Below are 16435 nucleotides of genomic sequence, written 5' to 3'. Positions count from 1 at the left end.
ACGAAGCAATTCTAAGGTATACTATAAGGTAGTCTCGCTGAGCGCCACAATTGTATTTATTTTGTCAGCTTAGTTCATTCAGTGTGAGAAAAATCAATAAAATGTGACACGATAAAGGAAATCCATATTCCTATCTCCTAATTTCTGCGGTAAAGACTCATTTACAAGATGTGCAACAGTGAACAAAGAGCTATCTGTGCTTTTAATGGGAGGATTGTCACTATCAATATCTTACAAAGTCTACAAACAGCCTCTAATAAATCCATGCCCTGCAGGTAAATGCACATTAGGCTTATCAGAGGAGGGACCCAGCACAGTGCGGCAGAGCGGCATGGATCGTTGTACAACATCACGTCCTCTTGGAAAGGGTGATGGTCAGGACAAGATCCGCAGAGGAAGGGAGGATGCCATTTCGTTTGTTTTTGTCTTTAGAGAGATGCAGTAGGTGTGGCTGGTCACTGAGAACCAGACAATAAAGGGCCCCAAAGTTCAGCCAAGGACAGACAATGAAAATATTTAGATTTAAAACATTTTTTTTATCTGAGACTAAATATAATTGTCTACCTGAATCTCCTAACTCACGTGTTGTTGCCCCAAGGAGGTTCAAATAAAAACAGCAGAAATTATGTGAATATTATTATGACAAAGATCTGATACAGGGAATGTTAATTAACTCATGAAGGACACAGTGAATAGCAAAGGTTCCCTGAGGTGACACATTTCCACAGCAGGCTTCCTGTGGTCAGATCTCAGCACAATGTCTTAACAAGCGTGCCTTCTCCTTGAGGTGATAGAAATAAAAAAAACACAAACAGATGTTTACTGGGCCTGTAAAAGCTATTCAAACCTCTTGCAGAGGTTTGTTTACACATTCCAGATAAAGTGCTTAGTAAGAAAAAAAATCCTAGTTACTGTGACACAATGTTAAAGATATCAAATTTTATATTAGATACACTTCTTAAGATTTTTTTTTTTTTAGATTTTTGGGGGTGAATTATTTCACAATCAGTAGGCGGACACATTTTGGCACGAAGACCTGATTATAATGGTTATAATGGTCTGACTGAGGCGTTTCTGTTATTCGTCCGCCCTAGTTATATCAATGATGACAGACCAAATCTAAGAGACACCTCTCAGTATCTCAGTCGCAACTGGAGGTCAGCAACCCTCCAAAACAACCATAAAGCTGAATCAACACCTCTCTACGACACTTTCAACAACAACAACACTTCATTTTAGCCAGGTGTACATAATTATCTGGCAACTGATGGCTGAATATTTTCAGTGCAGTCATGGTTGAAGTATGTGCAACTACATCCTTCCTCTCTAACTGTTGTGGCCGGGAGGCGTTGTCCACACCACAAAATATATCTGTAGTATAGTCAAGGATTTGTCAACTAGAGAATATTATGAACATTCATAGTGAGCTTATTCTATTTAAATACAACAATCCACTTAGTTGAGTTGAAAAGTTGGAATTAGACCTACATGTAAGCAGCACACCTCACACTTAAGCAAAATCTGTACTTTGCTGTTGTTTTTTTAAGTGCTCAGTACATAAAGCAACCATGGGCGTGCACGAATTGACGTAATGACGTTAAAATTTCCCAAACGCCTTACCGACACAAGACAACTAGCAGCAATGAAGGCCGACTGCTGTGTTGCCTAACGTTGCCTGTTTCCCAGCCAAAAAGCTGCACTTAGACACACCGCTAACCGCCAACAGCCAGCTAGCTCGTACGTTCTGTGCCTGTGTGAGAGGAAATACTTTTCCATACCACCAGGTATCGTCTTTACGAAAGGGAAACCGGAAGATATATACACAGTTGTTATGATAAAGCAGTGTTTGCTTTTCATTTTCACACCACTAATTTAGTCACTTTTTATAGAGCATGTCTGATAAAAAGTTGCAAATGGCACTGCCCAAGACGTGGAGGCGAAAAATAATGAGAAACCACACAAAATGGGTGAAATCGAGGGTACAAAATACTCTCTATTTTGCCGTTTCTCTTTTCGTGCACTACTTTGCACATCTCACCAGCCAATCAGAGTGCTTTCTGTCTCCGACGGGCTCCACCACCAGTTCTACTTGCTCAGCCGGCTGAAAAGCCACTCACCGGTGACCAGACATTAGTCGTGACCATGAGCCTGGTGTGTCTGGGCCCTTACATCCACACAAATACACACAAACCAGGGTTTGAAAAAATCTGTCCTTTAGGAAGAATTTAAAAAAAACCTCAATTTTAGTGACCTAAAATGCTGCTTGCGTGAACGAGAGGCCAAAACGCTAAGGAAAACGCTTAATTTTGCAAAATATCTATAAACTTGTGGACGAGGCCTTTTGTATATTTTTATCAGGGGTGTGGTTTTTCTGCATATGCACTGCGGTATACAGGTGGGTTTATGTATGTGCAGTGACTCACGCTGTATACTGCAGCGACTCCAGGCTGTGTGGAGAAGATTCGATCGTCCAGTGATGGAACCCGTGGGATTCTAGAAAGAGGTGCGTTGAGGAAAACGCTAAAGACGACAGCAGATCAAAGAAGCTTCATGCTGGATAACAACAGGTAAGATTCCTGTCATATCTCAGGTATTTATGTAAGAGACGTGGTTGAGTCTAAATATTACTGTCTGAACCACATAAAGAGACTTAATTTAGTGTGCATTTCCTGCAGCAGCATATAGTGACAGCTCTGCTTAAATTACTTCCTTCAACACTGTTTTTATGTAATACTTTTAGCTGCTTCAGATCTAAAGGGCTTTCCTCAAACCCCACTGGCTCGCATAGTTTGATTTCAAGGATCCCCTTAACCACTCACCCCTCCCAAAATGCCCCATCTCTGAGAGTACACTATGTACCTTCTGCTTTTTGCAAGTGTTAAAGGGAAAAGCTGAAATGGATTACCGGACCGTTTCAGGCGAGGGAGACAGACTAGAGCAGATTAGGCGACTGCAGAGGCATAATAAAAAGCATAAACTTAATTCAATATCATTTCTCCGTTTCTAATGCTAAAGGTAGAAAAATAAGTCCAATAAAACCTGTGTGTCACAACACTAAAAACAGTCGAGGCTTTATGAGGGCTTTGCTTTGTTTAAACAAGACGATAACTTTCTTCAAGGCTTCCAAAACATGTAATAATGAGATTCACTCTGGAGACAACACTCAGATGTTCAAGGAGACAAAGAGGGAATGTGTATTTACCACATAAAAGAGGGAAGCCCTGTGGTTAGTAACCTGCTCAGGCAGTTGTCTGTGACAGACAGACTCGCACACTGCTGGTCACATGGTTTATGGGAAACCGAACGTCTGGCTTTCTTCCTTTCACCCAAATCACGCCTCCCTTTCCCCCTAAGGGCCGGGTTATACAAGATAAGAAGTACAGTATTTCATTTGGTGCGTTGTCCGACCACGTTGGAAATCAACGATGTTTATAGTGAATGGCCACACGGTGAGGAGGGGTGTAAAGCCAGCTGTGATTGAGAGAGGAGGGGTTAAAAAAATAAATAAAAAATAGGATATACAGACACCAGTCACTCCTGGGAGGCATTTATGGTGTTGTCACATGAAAAGTGCCACAAATAGTAGTGTTAGAAAGAAGAAAAGAGCTGAGAGAAGTGCAAGCAAACCAGCAGACGGTCTCATGGCATGAGGAGAAACAGTCGGAAGCTATCCGACCATCCAACGAGCAATCCTGACGGAGCAAACGGCCCCCTTAAACCCTCTCCCTTCACTCTGCTCTTGCCTGCGGGGGCCCTCATCTCTCTTGGCCCCCTGCCAGCAGCGCTACTCGTAACCGACAAACACGAGAGGGAGATAAGGAAAGAAAAGAATCATTTAAGAAGGGGGCTGCGATTCAAGAAGCAGAAGCGCAGGGGGGAGCATCATCGGTTTCATTGTCGGGGAATTTGGAAAAACAACACGCCTATCACCACACACGCACAGAAATTAGGAGTAATTAGAGGCTCAGTCTCTTCACACTGACCTGATAGTCTAGGTGGGGAGAGCACAATTAAACTGTGCTCTGGGCAACACAGTATTTACAATTTTTTATCTGTTGTTTCGATGCACCAAGAGTACCAGAAAGACTGAAAAACATCTACTGAAAGAGGATTCGGTGACAGATTATCTTTCATGATTTGAAAAGTATTGATGTGGTACATTCAATGCCACAAACCACAGAATAGGTGAAGAAATCTATGGTGAAAATCCCTTGCAAATACTACTTAACCCAGGCCTGATGGGTGGCAGACAGAGAACGATACAGGCAACCTGATCTGTCTGCTCTACATGACCACTGGCTGGCAGGGATGACTGTGTCAGGGACTGTAAACAGAAGGAAGGCAGCAAGATGTTCACAGGCGAAAACAGGGTTCGACCTGCTAGATGACATTTTCTGGGGATTTTGGCAGACCTGATCTTCTTACAACTTCAAGAGATGAATGTATTGGTTTGGCCGTTATGCGTGTACATCAGCCGATTTTGTGGCTATGACAGATGAACAGGGAGTTGTGTTTGAGTTTCCGTCCATTCATTCTGGCAATATGATGCACTTTCACCACTTGAATTATGTTTCTTTACTTATTTTTTGCAGTTTAAAGATGGACTTTCTGGTGGTAAAGATATTCCAATGCTCTGACACCAGTATGAACGTTGACGCAGTCATTTTCAGGCGATCACTCTGGGAAAACAAAATATCCTGAGATAAAACATCATCAATGGGTACATCAAGTCTCCTAAACTGCATCCACTTTTCCTTGTGTCTCAGTCCCTCCCACAGGGTATGCATGAGAGACGCAAAGAAATCATGCGAAGAGAGAGGAAACAAGGAAATGTGCTTTAAGAGTAATGAGACGTCCATCGTCTCATTCAAATGGGCCACATGCATGGGTATTTATATGTCATGGCATGCCGCTGAAAGTCCTCCGGAAAGGCTGCTCTTGTATATCATCGTTCATGGCTCTCTCTGCTCGCTCATCAGAGCAGAAATAAGAGCTTTGGGACAGATTGCAACATGGCGGACCAGAATGACTTCCGGTTCAAGCGAGGCTTTTGGAGAGAGGAATACTCTGGATGAACCCGACGTCAATCCCTCCACATGGGTGGTCAGGTAACCAGATGGACGCAGATGCTTTTCATTCAAGCCTTACCGCATGTATCGGGAACAACCATGAAAGTGGCCGACCTGCACTAATTAGACATTAGTCATTAGTTTTGATCTCCATTAATTTTCTGCTTCAGGAGAGAGCACAATGTCAACTTAGAGACTTACAACAGGGGACACTGCTTCAGGGAATAAGAGTGTCAGTGTGGCTGAAATATTACATGCAACATCCAAGTGGACAAAATTACACCAATGGTGAGTGATTCACATTTGACCTTCACTGAGACTGAGGAGAAATGCAATGAGTGTGCAGATGAGGGAGGATTGAGGGTGCATAATCTTACATGAACGATACCTCAAGGATGCCAACTACTGAAACTCAAAGGACATTTGAAGACTGGGATTACAGATTCCTTACGACACCATGAGCACATCAAGGCTGTAACTAAATGTCATTTTCATTGAGGACACATGCACATGCACACAACAATCTTTTAATTCACCCAAACATTTTGATTTGGTCACACCGTTGCACCTGATATTCAGCATGTCAGATTCATTTTTTCATTGTTATTTTAATTTATTGTTGCTTGTGCTGTGATTTAAATTAAGAAAATTGTTAACTGCTCCTTTATTTCCATTTACAATCATTTACATAATTGTTCAAAAATGTAATTAAAACCTATTACTGGGTGCAACTAAATGATGTGCTGGAGCCCTGATTTAGTCTATAAAATCATCATCTTCAAATTACAATTTTTTTCCAACTAGCAGTCAAAAAACCAAAGACTCTTCATTAACTATCACAAATGACAAAGAAAAGCAGCAAGTCCTTACATTTGACAAGCTGGAACAAGCAAATGTTTGACACATCTTTTGATTAATCGACTAATCGTTCCAGCTCTAGCGCACATGTCAAAGTTCCCATCAAACATCTTCCGCCACAGCCTACAACGAGCCAATGCTGACCATCCTTCTTTGCAAAGTAGCTTCAGCCACTGCTTCCTGACCTTTAACCCCAACATTGACCTGTAAGCCACAATTAGGAGGTAAAAGCTTCTGCGGCTCCTGCTTCATCATTAGCTTACTGTAAAGCCATTAAGTGCAGAGTGTGTGAGTGGATGAGGAAGGGGAAGCCAGGAAGAAATACAGCCTTACAAGTAAAAAGCAGGGGGATGATACAGCTCAATAAACTGCAATCTGAATAAATTAATGAATCACAGCTGTGTGGTTAGCAACCTCACCCTTGAATAAATCACAGGACATACACAAGAAAAAGGGAGGCGAGAGAGTGCCAGAGAGTGAGAGGTGAGCTTTGTAGAAAAATGGAGACAAACATCACCTAAATCAAACAGTGATATCTGATCTTCTGTACGGCAGCAGAAAATCTTTTGTCACTTAAACATGGCCTACGTCTCTTTTGAATGACACAGGCTACCTGTAAATCTTAGTGCAGTGGGTTCAGTGTGGAGGCACAGGAAGTGAGTGGAGACGGTCCAGATGGTGCAGACACAAACCCTCCTTCTCCCTGCTGGCCCAATGACCACTCTAACACACACACATACACACACACACAGTTGGATAATAGCAGAGCTCACAAAGCTCTCACTGACTGCCTGCTGTTGCTGCTCTTTCACTACAGTATGAACGATAGGTGACAGGTTAGTGGATTCAACTCAAACGAGCCGAATCTTGAGCAACAATGGTTCTGGATTGCTACGACAGATTGTGTTTGGTTTTAAAATTTAAAAAGGACATGATCACTAAATATGCAGATAAAAGGAGGTAGATGAAATAAAGTAAAATACTGAAAATAGTCTTCAATACAGCATGATGTTTAGATTGTAAATTATGGTCCCATTTACAGTAAAATAGACGATACAGCAGGGTATGATTTAGGCTGTGGCTACATGGTGATTGTCAAGTTGCTACTACATCGTGTCCTCTGATTCTTAGTCAGATATCTATCGATATCCTCCCTAACTGCATCCTCTTGTCCAAATTTGGTTGCTTCTGGCCCTAAACTATAATTTGATCTATGACCATCAAAATCCAATCAGTTTATCTTTGAGTCAGAGTGGACGTTTGTGCCCAATTTGAAGAAATTCCCTCGATGCGTTTCTGAGATATGGCGTTTACAAGAATAGGATGGACAACCCAAAAACATAATGCCTCTGGCCAAAAAAAAAAATACAAAATGGCGCCGGCCACAATGCCAAGCTTGAGGCTTCAAAACGCTTGTATTGATCATGGTGGGTGTACGCTTGGCAAATCCACATTTAAGTTACCACTTTCTTCTGGTTTAACTTCCTAAAATTACTTTGATCGTGATGAAATGATGATGACGACTGGAGGAAGACATATTACTGAAGCCTGAGATGATTACACATGTCGATTACACATGCCTGTACATAGAAAACTTCCTCTATTTGTCAGAAAGCTGGTCTTAATAGTTTATACTGTACTGTATACTGTCTACACTGTATATTTGTCTGAGGGTGAAACTCCACCAGCAGCCATAATACTGCAGAGTCTGTTGTGCATCTCTGAAACGCTGCCAAGGTGCTTTAAAAAAAAAAAAAAAAAAAAGTGAAAATACTTCCTGTTATTTAGTCAGTAACCATAGTGGATGTAACCCTTGTCCTCATATTGCAGTGACAGCTATCTTCTGTGAAACAACTAAGACTTAAGAAAACATGAATTAGTCTGATGACTAAAGACTTGTGCTGTTGAATTGTGTGAGTCAGACACAGGTGATAAATTATACGAGCCAAATTGCTCTGACCGAGAATTGAAGCGTTTTCTCGGAGACCCTGCGGCGGAAGCAGAAACACAGGCCAACAGTCAAGAGGGAGCAGCCAGGAATACACCATCATGAGGTCACCGGTTTGTGTTTAAAACAGCAGCAGAGCTGAACCACTAGTCTTAACAAGGGGAAACTGACCCAGCTGACAAATAGAAGCTCGCCAACAGAAGCCAACAGTGCCAACAAATGGTGCCCAATCACTCAAAGACAAGTTTCTCCATGAAATGCTGAGTTTTTCATATGATCCTCTGAATAAAAAGACTTCTGATGTGCGTGACAACAGATGACTGAAACAAATGCCTGCCACTATAATTGCGTTATCGACTTATCTTACACGTCTTATCGGCTTATCAATGTATGTACATGACCTCGATGTTGCCTGTTGTGTGTATTTGCGTGTTAACATTACTACATTGCTACAAGAACGATGATTGTGATCATGATGAGCATTTTTTTGCGTTTTATTTAATGTTTCGAGTGTATGGTTTTGTATATTTATGTTGTTTTATAGTTTTTTTTCCATTTAGGATATAGGTTTCTTTCTGATTTTGTATTATTACCTTATTATTAATGCAAAAGTTACCTTCCTGAGTTTTAACTGCAGAGTGCACCTTTAATATACCTTTTTCACATTTCCAATGTTTGAACTAAAAGTCCGTTGCTCTCTGAAAGGGTGTATTTGTATTATGTTTTTTATTATAACAGTGCCATATATTGACAATAATTTTGTTTATTGCAGTTATTTCCTGGACAATAACTCATTCAACAAAAAGAGGTAGCACTAGCAGTAGTAAGGATGGGACAATAAAAGATTTTATCGTAGATCTCGATATAAAACACTCACTGAAATGATTGTGGTTAATTTCTTATTATTGAGAAAATCATGAATATCACATGAATGACTCGAAAAAAGCTGTCTAGCTTGCTGACGTACAGTCCTATACTGGTTAACTGATTTATTTTGAATTACCTAAGCCTGTCCCCATGGCTGAAGACATGACTTGCACATTGTATCCCCCGTAAAAATGAGTATTGGATGTGTGGATTCAGACCAACGTGGAGATGAGGTTACCACCATTTATTTATCCTTCATCTGTGCAGGAAGACCTTATTACCTTGATTTATGATTACTTATTTAAGATTCTTCGATTTTTACTTTAAAAAATGTGTGTCCTGTCTTTGATGCAATAAAAATAATTTGTTTCCCTCAGAAAATTTAAAGTTAGAGTGATTCCAGTGTGTTTTTGTGTAATTTGAGTTTTTATTTTCAAGGTTTTAAGAATATTTTGATGACCACTGGGACCGGGACATTCAATTTTCATATGTACCCATGCCTAAGCAGCAGTAAGCAGCCTTTCCATCACCAGCAAGAACAAGGGAAGAGGGACAACTGACAGAAATAGTTGCTAAACTATCTCTAACTGAACAAACGTGGCAGGGTAAATTATTATTATTATCTACATTTATAGGGCAGAGCGTACATTGTTGCTCTTACAACTGACATTACAACAAGGTTGTAACATTACTTGCTGACAAGAGTATGTGAATGTTCTCAACTGCACCATCGACTTTAGAGCATCACAGCGTGGGTGGGATGGATCTCAAAGCACAGAGTTCATTGTAAATATCGAGTATTGTCAGAACAGTTGACAGCAATATGAGCATAAGCAGAAGATGTCAGTTTTCAACAGTTACTGCTAGTGTTTGGAAAGCTTTTTCTAGACTCATTCAACATTGAAAAAACCAAAAACATCCACACTGATGTGACTTCGGATGAAGAAACACTGGGAGATCACCGACGGTGTGCCGAATGTCTTCTTCAACAGGCCACTCCCTCTCTGGAAAGAACAGGCCTGCATGCTGGCTCATAACGACTCAGCAGTTTATTTATAACATCCCACAGCGAGTATGCTCATGAGAATATCTTCCCATGCAGGCTGCACACACCTGTCCTGAAATACATGACTACTGTGCAGTGTGACCCGCCAGCTGGGCACATACGATACGTAGCCGTATGTCACAACCGACACTAGCTGTGACTGCACGTCTGGCTCACAGGTTACGTTAAACTTGACTGCTCTTTATTGGCGAATGCTGTCATCCTTTTGTCCAAACAGAAACATGAGGACAAAGAATTTTTAAAAACTTGCGAACTCAAGAGGGAGAAAAAGGAGTTGGCTTCTTCAAAGATGAAAGTACTGTACCATGAAAGCTAAGGGATCGGGTGGGGGGGTGCCCGGGGAGATGAGAAAGGGGGGAAAAGGGGAGAAGCCCTCAGTTTTCTCAGCTGGGCCAGCAGTGGGGTGAGGTGAGCTGTGGGGGGATGGAAGGAAATGAGGGAGGGCTGAGGCAGGCTGGGTGACCTGGGCCTTTGTTGGCAGATGGTGGGAAGCGCCACCTTGGCCTCTCGCTCTGAATGCTAAGCAGCGCTGCCATTGTCTGACAAGTGCAGCAGCAGACGCATGCGCTGGGTGTTTCTCTGGCAACCAGGAACAGAAACAAACTGCCCCCCTCCCTCAACACTGCACATACACATGCACACACAGGGGTTCAGAAAAGCAGGGTGGTGAGGACTTGACAAAAGCACACGCCAACATCCTGCAAGTGGGAATTCCCATACAGCAGGAGCCAAGGCCAGACGTCTGTAACATGCTCCCACACTCCTGACCTCAGAGATCTGGAGAGAGTGAGAGGTCAGACAAGTGGCGACACTCAGAGGGTCTGTCGTCATATGGATATGAAAATTCAAAAAGTTCAGTGCTGTCTAAAAACAGAGTTCAGGGACCATCAGGGGGATGCTGGAAATCACTCAGAGGTCCCAGGACAAAGCAGACCGCCGTCATTTTCCTGCAAATTCACTCATTTGATGTCGGAACAATTTATCCTTTCTGTTACCTCCCACCTACTGCACAGATGGTTATGTAACGCGAGAAAAACATAATATTTTATTATAGTGTAAGAAGACACGCAACAATTGAACAGTCACTAAAATCCAATTAAATTCAACAGCACCACAAACTATAAACTCCACATTACTAGATAGTTGAAACAAAACCTCTTCAACACACGTTCAACAACACAAATAATAAAAGTAAACTCCGTTAAAAGAAGGTGTTGGTGAGCAGCTGCTGCGCTGGACTGAATTAATAAATTAGCATCGTTTAAGTGTATCGTACCTCATATTCCAGGTCGATCACATACACCTTACTGAATGTTTTGGATTGGATTTAATTGACCAGGTGTCCATGGTATCATCTCCAACCCCTAAACACGCTATTTCAGACTGTAAGTAACCAACCAGGCTAATTCTACGCTCTTTAAAAAAGGTGCACTACGTAGTTTTGGGGATCAGAAGAGAAAATTCTTTAATGCCTTAACAAATTAAGTCTCTCTCTGTAATAAACTGATTAAACAAACTGACCTGAAATGGACATCACAATTTCATGCTTTGTTTATATTTGGCGGACCCTGCCACCCTTCTACCTTCAAACAGTGTTCTGGGGACATTATTTTCCCTCTGACAACAGCTTGCTTATTCAGTTATGGAAAAGATAAATATTCCTGCGTTTGTATTATTACCTCATTAATATTGTAAATATTAAAATTCTGGGTTTCTGATCCACAGTTACATAGCGCCCCTTTCATAACATCTAAAATTTATACGAGGTTACCATCAACTCTTCTATATTGCCGTCTGCCACAGGCTTGTCACTGTTCATTTAACAGGGACACATGAACTCCCAACATGAGTGGATCAATAGCCACAACTTCATCACGTGAGTCAATGTTGAATTTAAGCAAAAGTGATCACAACAAACCAAAAAAAAAATACGCCAAACAGATGTGTGCCGATTCGAGCCATTGTCTTCCTATCTCTTAAACAAAACATGGATTGAGTAAACAGGGAGGGTGTAGTTCTGTACTCAACATGTAGGCACGATCATACAGCTAAAAGTAGGTTAAGCAAATTCAACAGCCATTTCACAAGCCTGGAGAGTCAAAAGAGGACATGGCACAAGAGATTAAGAGATCACTATCTTCTTGCACTGCGTTCAATGTACTCATATAACTCACAGACAAACTCAAAAAGAAAAAAGATTACAACACACTGTGAGCGAGAGAGGCTTTCACACCGCCACCTGCCATAACCAGCTACTTACTGCCCCTAACAGATGTCAGAATCACGGGTCGGCTGCGATGATCGTGGGTGGCAGGATATCAGGTTGAGACATCACACCCCAAAGCTGAGCCACAACAGAGGCTGTCAGATCACAAAAGACACATCTCTGTGCCACTGGCAGACAGTAGATGTCAACTTAATCCTCTCTCTCACAATACTGCCACCATGCTGTAAATAAAACAGGAGGTGACATAACCACTGTGACTTCACTCCACCACAAGTAGGGTAGAGTAATACCGGCCTGTTCTGTGTTTACTCAGAGGTAAAAGGTATATTTAGGGCAATGACAGTGCAAGACCACGACAGGAAAGGCTGATGATAAATATTTGGAGTCACAAAACAGGATGATTGTAGTGAAACATATATAAATATGCTTTAACATCATGCATATCAAACTATAAGTCATGGCTGGCTACTTTCCCACTGCCAGTTTCTGCATGCTGTCATCCTCAGAGCTCACCGGCCCGACCAGGCACTGACAGGCCTGTCAAGGTGCACCAGCAACCCCCCGCGCCCCCCCTTCAAAAGCTGGCTAATGTGATGCGAAATGGGACAGGAGGTGCAATTCCCACAGACCAGGCCTTGTAACCGCTAACATTAGCCCCATTATTAAGCCAACAGGTCGTAACCCTGAAATGGATGAGGCTTTACTGCTCTGCGACGTCGCACACACCGACTTGTGCACTTGCTAGCTGGCTGGAACAGTAACTAGGCTAATGCACCTTGCTAGCAAGGAAAGATAACTGAACAAAGCCGGTAACCGGTGTGGAAAGCCTGATAGCTCGCCGGTAACGGAGATTTAATACACCAAATAATGTCAGCTCGTTTGTCAGTAATATATAACGCCAACACACTCAAACGTCAGCTATGTTTAATCAGAAATATGATTAGAAGCGGCAGTGTGCGGCCAACTCTCAAAAATGGGACTGACATTTCCGTTAGCTTTGACAACCGGCTTGATAAGCTAATGTTAGCATACTTAGCTAGCTAATTGTCCCCTCCCCTCCCAGCTCCTTCCAAACGAAACCATCATCCCCGCATCCAGCCGATATTATCTATCACTAACACAACAACAACGTGTTCTACTGTTGAAAATGGAGATTAAAATGCATAAAAATAGAAGACATGTTACCCAAGTCAAAGGATACTGAGGTGGTGGTACCGCGCCGGGCTGAGGAGCTGTTGGGGCTCCCGGCGGCAGAGACACGGAGGTCAGGGTAGCCCGCAGTTGGCTCGACGGAGAGGGGCCACTTCCAGGTCCGCTAACTGCGACAGCGGCGGGTTTGGGGACCACTTTCGGTGGCAAACTCATCGCAAAAAAATCAACAAATAAAAACAATACCTTAATAAATACTGATACAAACAACGCCTAGCTCGCATGCATTAGAGCAAGCGTAGCAGATTTCTTGAAAGCAGGCCCCAAATCCCTTTAACGAACTGGGATAACGAAGCTCGAATAGCAACACAAACGTCTTTTTTTTTCATGGAAAGTCGCTGTTCGGATCAGCGGTGCTATTCATGGGGACGGTGGGAGGTTAGCCTCCCTCGCCCGTCCGGAACCTCTGCGGATCCGGCTCGGTTCGTTTCTTTCAAAAAAACCACAATGATCGCCGCGATCTTCAGCCTCCCTCGGCGAGCTACCTTTTCTTCTCGACAAGTGTCTTTTCTATCATTTTTTCCTCACAGAGATGAGAGACTTCGCCAACATGGCGTTGCGGCCGCTTCCAGCAGTCCGGGCAGGACAGATGATTCGGCGATTCTCGGCCAGTTACGGCTTCGCTCGGCTAATCAACTAACCTGCTATCAACCACAGATACGATGCACGGCTCGTGTTTCCGTGCGTCCAATACACTATTTCAAGCCGGTTATTATTATTTTTTAAAAACATTTTATTTTTTTATTTAAATCTTCAATTTAACTTACGGTATTAAACCAGAATATAAAAAACATGTCATTAAAAATTATTTACATAATTTAAAAAAAAAAAAAAAAAAAAAAAAATTATTACAAAAAGCTGCAAAAAATGTTGGTAGTAATTTCCGTTTCTGCACAGCCACAAAAAAAATCTGAACATCCAGTATTCCGATTTATAAGCCACAGTATAGATAATGCTCCTTCCTCTGCAGCAGCAGCAGGACTAAAACGTGGACCTGTGTGTTATTAGCGCCACCTAGCGTTCACATGGCTGCCTCGCATCGACCACTTTTTTTTTTTGTTTGATTGTTTTATTCTGTGACATCTGAATTTTTATTTATTTCCTGTTTTTGTGAATATTTTTTTTGCTCCCCAAAAATAATGCGACACATTTAATTTGACTTTTATTGCCTATCCATGAACACATGGATGCGGGAAAAATAAAAACGAGGCTATAACATATGCAGAATTAACAAGCAGGCCCAAATGATTAAGAATTTGTCAGTAACAGTGTTACACAAAGTTTATAAAGTTATTCCAAATTCAGCAACTCACAAAATTTAGCGATTTTTAAAGGGAGTCTGGGGAATTTCTCCCCACGTCTTCATCTCCTTGCTGTTGTTGACTGTGGTTGGTGCAGCTGCTTTGGCCGGTAATATGTGCACGTTTGCCATCTGCTGTAGTGCAAATCACTCTCAAATTGTTTGAAATTATTGTTAATAATAATAATTAGATGCATGTTATCCTGGCCCTTAAAATTAATACGGTCATACATTTACGGTCATTAATAAAGCCTGACCCCTCAGCACCTTCATCTGACTTGCTTCCCACGTCCCTGTAAAAATAAAAGTCCCTTGAAGTAGCTTTAAGTCATGTTAACCGAGAGTGTGTTTGCATTGTATGTGTGTGACTGTAGACAAATTGTGGACATGACACAAACCTGTTTTAAGATTGTTTTTACTATACAAAATAATTTGTGACAAACTCTTATTATAAAAACAGGTATGGCACATCATGGCTTAAGCCTATATGACCAAGTTCTGAATGAAAAAAAAATAAAAAAAAATAGATGAAGCTTTATTTTATTGCTGTGAACTTCTTCATTCCTTCATTCTGTTTACTGATTTGTGTTGGTCTTCCATTACAGAAATGAAATGCCAGCAATGGGACAGTGTTATCTTGACACCTGCTCTGAAAATGAGATTATTAAACACAATAAAATGTGACAGTTTGACCTGATTGTAAATAAATTGTTTCTGAAACATTGCAATGGTTAAAAACTGCTGCTGTAGCATTAAAACATGTGTAAAAATGTTTAATAAACGGCCTTAAAATGGTTTATATGACACAATTTCTCCATCAGGTTAAAAATCTCACAGGTCCCTGGTTAACTGACATTTATCATTTGTGAACATAAATTAAATACAGTTATAAGTAAACTGGAGCAGATCTGAGCACAGTGAAGAGTAAAAGAAACGTCACAGTGCTTATTCATCACTTCGTGACAAACAAGCAGCTTACAAAATGTGAGAGTGGTTCCCCCGTGTTTTGTAACCATTTGTCAGGTTTCCAGTGTTCAAAAAGCGCATTTATAGCTACATTTAAGTTCAGAAGTTGGGGAAAGCTGTTTGCAGTCCTTGTGGAGAAGCACTCAAGATAGCAATCCTCCAAACACAGCAGCCCATTTTGTCCTGATAAGCATTAAGTGGCAAGGCAGTGAAAGTTTCAGTGGTTCTTGCGTTCCCTGTCCGGAGAGACTTTGTCAGTATCTCGAGCCATTTCCCCAAACGTCCATTTCACTCCCTGCTGATAAACAGCACTGAGCAATGAGGCATCACCAAAGCTCACACTTGTGTTTCGGGTTCATGGGAGCATCTGCTTTGCAGCCAAAGTGCTCCGAGAATTCCTGCGAATTGGAGATGGTGCCGATGACTCTAAATCTTGACGGGCTGTGAGGATCTGTGATTACACCCTCGTGTGAGCTTTCCGGGGTCCTGACAGAGCACCATACCTGCAACAATAATAAACAATAAGGTTACTTTTTCCACATCGTCTTTCAAAATTAAATTTTTTTTTTTATTAATTTCTTGTCATTAAAGCTCTTTTAAGTGTTTTTTTTTTTTTTTTTTTGCCTCAGCCAAAAAGGTTGTTGTTTTTACCGTTGTTTTTACTGTGTGCGTGTTTGTTTGTTGGTTGGTTTGTCAGCAGGATGACACAAAAACTATTGAACGGTTCTCCATAAAACAATGGGTTTCAGCCCAGAATAGACTACATTAACTTTTGGTGCAGATCCAGATAAAAGGAGGATTTTTTTTCACTTTCTTTAACTTTGTCAGATAGAGCGTTTTTCGACATTTTGGTTAATTTATCAAGGAACAATGCTTGGATCTTGATGAAAAAAAATCAGGCCTGTTTAGGTGGCTGGTATCTATG

At 41.5% G+C, this 16435-nt stretch overlaps 2 protein-coding genes across 15 annotated transcripts in view; both read right to left on the bottom strand.

Moving 5' to 3' along the window:
- eif4g3a (eukaryotic translation initiation factor 4 gamma, 3a) overlaps positions 1-13879 on the bottom strand; it is a 59622-nt gene extending 45743 nt beyond the window's left edge. For 4 of the 9 annotated variants that reach the window (XM_084349674.1, XM_084349675.1, XM_084349677.1 and 1 more), the window contains exons 1-2: positions 13237-13879; positions 2424-2493 (exon numbers count right to left, since the gene is read on the bottom strand). In XM_084349674.1, the coding sequence (XP_084205800.1) occupies positions 2424-2493; positions 13237-13400 (234 nt within the window). In that variant the 5' untranslated portion in view covers positions 13401-13879. Of the gene's footprint in view, positions 1-2423; positions 2494-13220 lie in introns of all 9 variants that reach the window. The other 5 variants (XM_084349678.1, XM_084349682.1, XM_084349681.1 and 2 more) reach the window with 2 other exon arrangements.
- Positions 13880-14942: 1063 nt separating this feature from the next.
- Positions 14943-16435, bottom strand: part of ece1 (endothelin converting enzyme 1) — a 60279-nt gene continuing 58786 nt past the window's right edge. For all 6 annotated transcript variants that reach the window (XM_084349635.1, XM_084349637.1, XM_084349638.1 and 3 more), the window contains one exon: positions 14943-16013. In XM_084349635.1, coding sequence (XP_084205761.1) covers positions 15837-16013 — 177 coding nt within the window. In that variant the 3' untranslated portion in view covers positions 14943-15836. The remainder of the gene's footprint in view (positions 16014-16435) is intronic.

Source organism: Pagrus pagrus (assembly GCF_965226575.1).
Source record: "Pagrus pagrus genome assembly, chromosome: 3".
Taxonomy (NCBI): domain Eukaryota; kingdom Metazoa; phylum Chordata; class Actinopteri; order Spariformes; family Sparidae; genus Pagrus; species Pagrus pagrus.
Note: the sequence above shows the minus strand (reverse complement) of the source record. Positions and strands in the feature narration are given on the sequence as shown.